The sequence below is a fragment of the Polyodon spathula genome, unplaced genomic scaffold (genome assembly GCF_017654505.1).
Source record: "Polyodon spathula isolate WHYD16114869_AA unplaced genomic scaffold, ASM1765450v1 scaffolds_516, whole genome shotgun sequence".
Taxonomy (NCBI): Eukaryota; Metazoa; Chordata; class Actinopteri; order Acipenseriformes; family Polyodontidae; genus Polyodon; species Polyodon spathula.
The window spans coordinates 1-5,674 of record NW_024472007.1 but is presented as its reverse complement, the minus strand read 5'-3'; the positions used below and the strand labels follow the sequence as shown (position 1 = coordinate 5,674).

The 5,674-nt window shown below is 37.7% G+C and overlaps 1 protein-coding gene across 2 annotated transcripts; it reads left to right on the top strand.

Annotated features, from left to right (window-relative positions):
- The first annotated feature begins 1,856 nt into the window (after positions 1–1,856).
- LOC121308178 (bcl-2-like protein 1) lies at positions 1,857–4,669 on the top strand. 2 transcript variants are annotated; one of them, XM_041240453.1, is made up of 3 exons: positions 1,857–1,979; positions 2,435–2,526; positions 3,786–4,669. In XM_041240453.1, the coding sequence occupies exon 3, from the start codon at positions 3,901–3,903 to the stop codon at positions 4,516–4,518; it is 618 nt and encodes a 205-aa protein (XP_041096387.1). In that variant the 5' UTR covers positions 1,857–1,979; positions 2,435–2,526; positions 3,786–3,900; the 3' UTR covers positions 4,519–4,669. The 2 variants fall into 2 exon arrangements, with proteins under 2 accessions (XP_041096387.1, XP_041096388.1); XM_041240454.1 differs by having other exon boundaries at positions 1,857–1,996.
- Positions 4,670–5,674: the final 1,005 nt, after the last annotated feature.

Below are 5,674 nucleotides of genomic sequence, written 5' to 3'. Positions count from 1 at the left end.
CTCCTTGACCCTTTCTCAAAAGGATCAAATGTCCCCTTTACGATGAAGTTTGATATTTTTCTCTCCCAAACTCTCTTCTCTTGTAAACAGCTCTAGCCTTCTGCAGAATTTACTCCCTCTAGCGCTCCGCCGTTATCATTTGAAATTCTTTCTCGTCCAAATGAACCAATCATCGAGCGTCCATTGCCTTCACCCGTTGTTGATTGGTCAAAACGACCGTATTATTAATGACGTTCCAAAGCATAGGAAGAGTTCTGGTGAATGTAGTCTTTACGATCCAATTATTCAGTCCGCATTTCACTGGTACGTGTCGATAAAAAAAAACTACACGTCCCAAAACCACGTGAAATAATTTAAAAATGTCAGTGTTACCTAGCGATAATGCTTTCATTAATTATGGACAACTCAGTTAAGAAACTACATGTAAGCGCATTCAGAAATGTTAAAAACTACAAATAAGCTTACAGTGCATCAGTCTAGTGACACGGAAATCTCCGCACACAGATAGACCCAAACTTTTAAAAGTCATGCGATAGGCGGTTAATGATAGGCGGATTTTGGTTTGTTATTGGTATTTAAATGCACTGTGTGGTTATTGATTTTAGAAAGTTTTCTTTGGTATTATGTATATTCATTCTTATCCAACTGGATTTATAATGTTTTATTTATTTATTTATTTATTTATTTTGTATTTTCACAACAATGGTGAACTTTGAAGGAAAGAGCTTGACAGCACGTTTGCTTGATAATGTTCGTCATACTGTTTCGTCAATCTTGTATGTATGAACAGTACGGCTCACAGAACAGCACACTATATTGTTTGTGATCAACCGTTATCAATATATTTCTCTCCAGCGCGCCTCTCTGTGCTTTGAGATAAGCTGTTGTCTGCTTAAGCAATACGTAACCACCTAAACACACACACACACACAAATGGGAGCAAACTTGGCAAGAACAGAGTTCTACCCACGTTTTTTTAACAGCTAGAAATGCACACATCTAAATATAGTTTGCACCAAACCTTTTTTTTTGTTTGTTAAGGAGTTAAAAAAAAAAAAAAAAAAAAAAAAACCTGTCCAGACGTGTATCAAAAGGGAGCAATGGCGTGACTTTCAAACTAGGCTGATGCGGTTTTCAAATAGGCAAAATAAAAACCTGATTAAGGCAATTGGCAGAACCCCTAATGGAAGTTTGCAGGTCATTTTGTAGTTTCCCCTCATAGAATACAAAGGCATTGTCTTGTGCTATAAAATGCTCTGTAACTTCCAACTTTATCTATCCTGGTTAAGCAAAATAAAGTGGAACCTCCACTGACTGCCTTGAAAATAATAATAATAATAATAATAATAATAATAATAATAATAATAATAATAATGGAAAAGATTAAACAGAAGGATGGTAACATGTGGCTAGTTTTAGAGAAACGCATCAAAAGTGGGATAAAAGTGTCCATAAATCTCAGGTGTTCAATGGACCAAATATGTTATTTCCTAGATGACCACTTGGGGGCGCCTGGCTTCAAATCAAAACTCGCACGGGATACTGAATTTGTACTGCCTGGGTTACTATAGAAACGTTTCAATCGAAATCGAAATCTGTTCTTTTTGGGGTGATAGTTTAATGGACATTAACCATTAACGATGGTATGTGCGGTGTTATTACTTTCTTTGTTTTGTTTTCAACGTATTAGACTTGCTGTTTGTTATTGAACAATTTGTTTGATTAAATACAACGTTGATTTGTCAAATATAAACTAAATTAAAAAAAAAAAAGTACTCAATATATCATCCCTTCCGTCCATGGCTGGCTAGGGTTGGCTAGAAGATATGTCAGCTGACGAGAAGGCGGGACGTCCTGATTAAAGGGCAAAGAAAATCGCCCAATGAATGTCTTTTCATTTAGTCGGGTCTTTCTTGTTTACACGAAGCTTTCAGCTTAGACTTAAAATAGTTCCCTTTATCAATTAACGTGCAGCAAAAGTAAGTATCGTCTCCGAGTAAGTAAACGTTTGCTTTAATTCAATACATTCATGGTGTGTGTGTCTACAGTTGTAGTTAGACTTGCAAATTGAGATTTCTAGGAAAATACTTAAAAACGCGCACAGAAATCTTTATTGTGTCGTAAAAAAAAAATAGATCCATATGAAGTAAGAATTTTTTAAAAATGTAAATCAGACCTAGTACTGAAAAGTGATAGTATTGCACGTTTATTATTTTTTTCGTGGACTGTTCTTAATGTTTCCCTGGATTTTTCCATTATAATGGAATTAAGCCAATAGTCCTGTGTGTATTAATATTGCAGTATGTTACTAATACATTTTTTGTTTCGAATACTGAAAACACATGTAAAAGTGGCGCAGATAACTATACCAATCAGAAAAACCACACATACACTACGAATACACTGTACTACGAGCTTGTCGGTTCTTCCTTAGGATTTGACAGCTGGAGGTGACAGAAAACACCATTGTTGAACTGTACTGCCTGTGCAAAACAATACGCGGAGAAGACTGCTGAAATTAAAAAGGTGAGTTTGAAAGCCGTTATATATTCATATGCGTAATAAATGCAGAAAGTAGTGGATAGTATTAGCATTGTTACTCGTTTACTGCGTGTATAATTTATGGCAAAGCCAAGGTGAACAGAACTTGTAAGATAAGATCACAACACTCGTAGGTACTTTACTACCGACCTTTTTATTAGTGTATCCATTTCATTTATTATTATTATTATTATTATTATTATTATTATTATTATTATTATTATTATTATTATTATAGTTATTGTTGCTATTATTTGTCTCTGTCTGTCCAGTTCATTATGCGAGCCTTTTCTCCTTAAACGATAGATCTGTTAAACTGCGTAATTCATTTATTGACATGGTTTTGTACTAAAGAAAACAATGCGATTGTTGTGTAATTTATTATACAGTGCTGGCGTTTGCTATTTTGTCAATGTAACTTACGACTGAATCCAATTCGGGCGTGTTTTAAAATGCTTCTGTTGCAGGTTGGTTATTCATGTCATTGATTTGTTATAAATGGACAGGAGGCGGTTTCTTGCATACAGTGTCGGCTGTAGTTATCAGCACCTAATGTCAAAAGTACCCACTGTATCAGTATTGTTTGTGTGTTTATCTCTGGGGGATATATATATATATATATATATATATATATATATATATATATATATATATATATATATATATATATATATATATTAGATAGATAGATAGATATCTGTCGTACTGTTGTAACATATTCATGACGTGATCTGGAAACCCACAAACATTACTCATCTTTAATTTATTCATTTAATTTATTATTTCGTTGGAACTGTAAGTCAAAATCCCATCTTTGCAAATTTTTAAATATATATTGTGATGGTGGCTTATGACATTTAGAATCTGCCGAACATACTTACTGCTGCCCACTTGTTTACATTGCAGTATTAATCGAACAGGCCTTTAATAGGGTTTTTCTTTCAGCATTGCCAGGACCCCTAGTGCACTATTTATGATGTGTTTGACAAAATGACTCGTATGATGAACTAATGCTTGAGCAGTCTTGCAGTGTAAAATGTCATTTTTATGTGTGTTTGAATTGCCTTTTGGTTATTCATTCGTCAACCAATTGCATGACAAATCCAGGCTAATGTGGGTGATCCTAAGATTTAAAGTACTGCAGATGCTTCAGGTGAAAGCACGTGGGAATGGATAAGAGGTTATACCCTCTTCACCAGATTAAAAAATGACTTTTTTTTTTCTTTCCATTCCTGTTTCCAAAGGGTGAAGTGTCTTCAAGGTGGTGGCAAAAAGAAACATTGCCTGGGAAACAAAAAGTATTTGTTGTCTACAGCATGGATTTTAGGGTGTGAGAGTCATAAAGAGCAAAAAAAAAAAATGCCATACAGCAACAGAGAACTGGTGAAAGATTTTATAAGCTACAAACTGTCCCAAAAGAACTTGGAGTGGAACCAAGTTAATGGGGATGGTAGAACTGGTAGTGCTGGGGTCCTGGATCCAGACACTGAAAGGGATGGGGGCCACGTCAACGGATCCATAAACGGGACGGACAATGGGAGCAGCCCGGTCGGGATCGAGGCAGTGAAGGAGGCCTTGCGAGATTCAGGGGACGAGTTTGAGCTGAGGTACCGTCGGGCGTTCAGCGACCTCTCCTCCCAGCTGCACATCACCCCGGTCACAGCCTACCAGAGCTTCGAGCAGGTGGTGAACGAACTCTTCCGGGACGGGGTCAACTGGGGGCGTGTGGTGGCGCTTTTCGCTTTCGGCGGGGCCCTGTGTGTGGAGAGCGTGGAGAAGGAAATGGGGTCACTGGTGGGGCGGATAGCAGACTGGATGACCACCTACCTGGACAACAACATAGAGCCCTGGATAGAGAGGCAAGGAGGCTGGGTGAGTGGGCAGCTGTGCAATGGGTACAAATATTCAGCTGGGGATAGGGGGTTCGAAATCATTGATATTCCTCTGCAGAAGGGAGAATCAGGACAAATTAACTAGGCATATTGAAAAAAACTGCAATATTTTTTCGAAGAGTAATCAGAATACTGGTTCTAGCGAACGTGAAATTCAGACTTTTTCTCTTGCTGGGTAATTGCACCCTCTGCATAGTAGTTTTACCATGAGGTTATTTGGACACACCCAAGCTCACCTGAGCTTTGACACACATGAGTCTTTTGTTGAGTTCAAGTGAAACGAAGATTGTAATGGCTTGTAACCCTGCAGTCGAGGGAATCGAAACCTCTCGGCAGCTGGTGAAGTCGGCTTCATCAGTGGCTGCTTGTAAATCAGTTGCTTGGTAATAACGGGAAGCTGCTTGTTTGTGTCGCAATATATTTGAAGATATTGGTATTTATGGAATCAAATATTGTAGCTATGTAGACTTTTCTGCTTGCGTAAGGATAAACGCTACTGTAAGAGGCAATATCTGGAATTAAATTGATCAATCTGTACTTCTTGACTTGTTAGTTTATAATCTAAACTGGCACTCTATGTGAAACAGTGCATCAAACCTCACAATATTATTTTTGAAGCTGTGTAAGAGTGAGTGAGTGAATGAATCTCCACAGTTGGTCAGATGTTTTTTGTCTTTTGGGGGTGAACCCTGACTTGCATTTGAAGTCTGCCTGCAGCTTAGTGCATCTTGCAAGAAATGTTTGCAGAAGTCTAAGTCTTTCCTGCGTTTGTTAGAGCCTTTGTAAACAACATTCACTTTTACAATGCATGTGTAGTTGGTGGGGTATATTTTTATTTCCTTTATAATCCTTTTTATGACTCCCCATTTAATTGTTTAGTGTTAACAAGGAAGTCTGATTCAGAGAGTCATGTGGTAGTTTTGTGGTAATAATGGGGGGAGGAGAGTAGATAAGGGTATTTTTGTACAGTTTTGGGATTATTCATTGTGAAAAAGGGAAAATCACTGTGGACTTTCTTTTTTTTATTTTTAGTTATTCATCTGTTTTTAAGTTCATATTGCAGAGGTGTTTTTCAGAGTGGTTAGGGATTGTCCAGCAGTTTACCGTAGCAAAATCTGTTGCACCCCCCCCCCCCCCCCCCCCCTTGATTTTCTGTAGTGTGTTGACTTCGATTCCCAATGATTTACACCTGCTATCTCTGGTTCAGTCTTAAGCAGTCGTCTGCTGGATGTAGTGGCTTT

Bases quoted from the DNA above. Each gene is read 5' to 3' on its own strand.
- LOC121308178 (XM_041240453.1), top strand. From the start codon at position 3,901: ATGCCATACAGCAACAGAGAACTGGTGAAAGATTTTATAAGCTACAAA.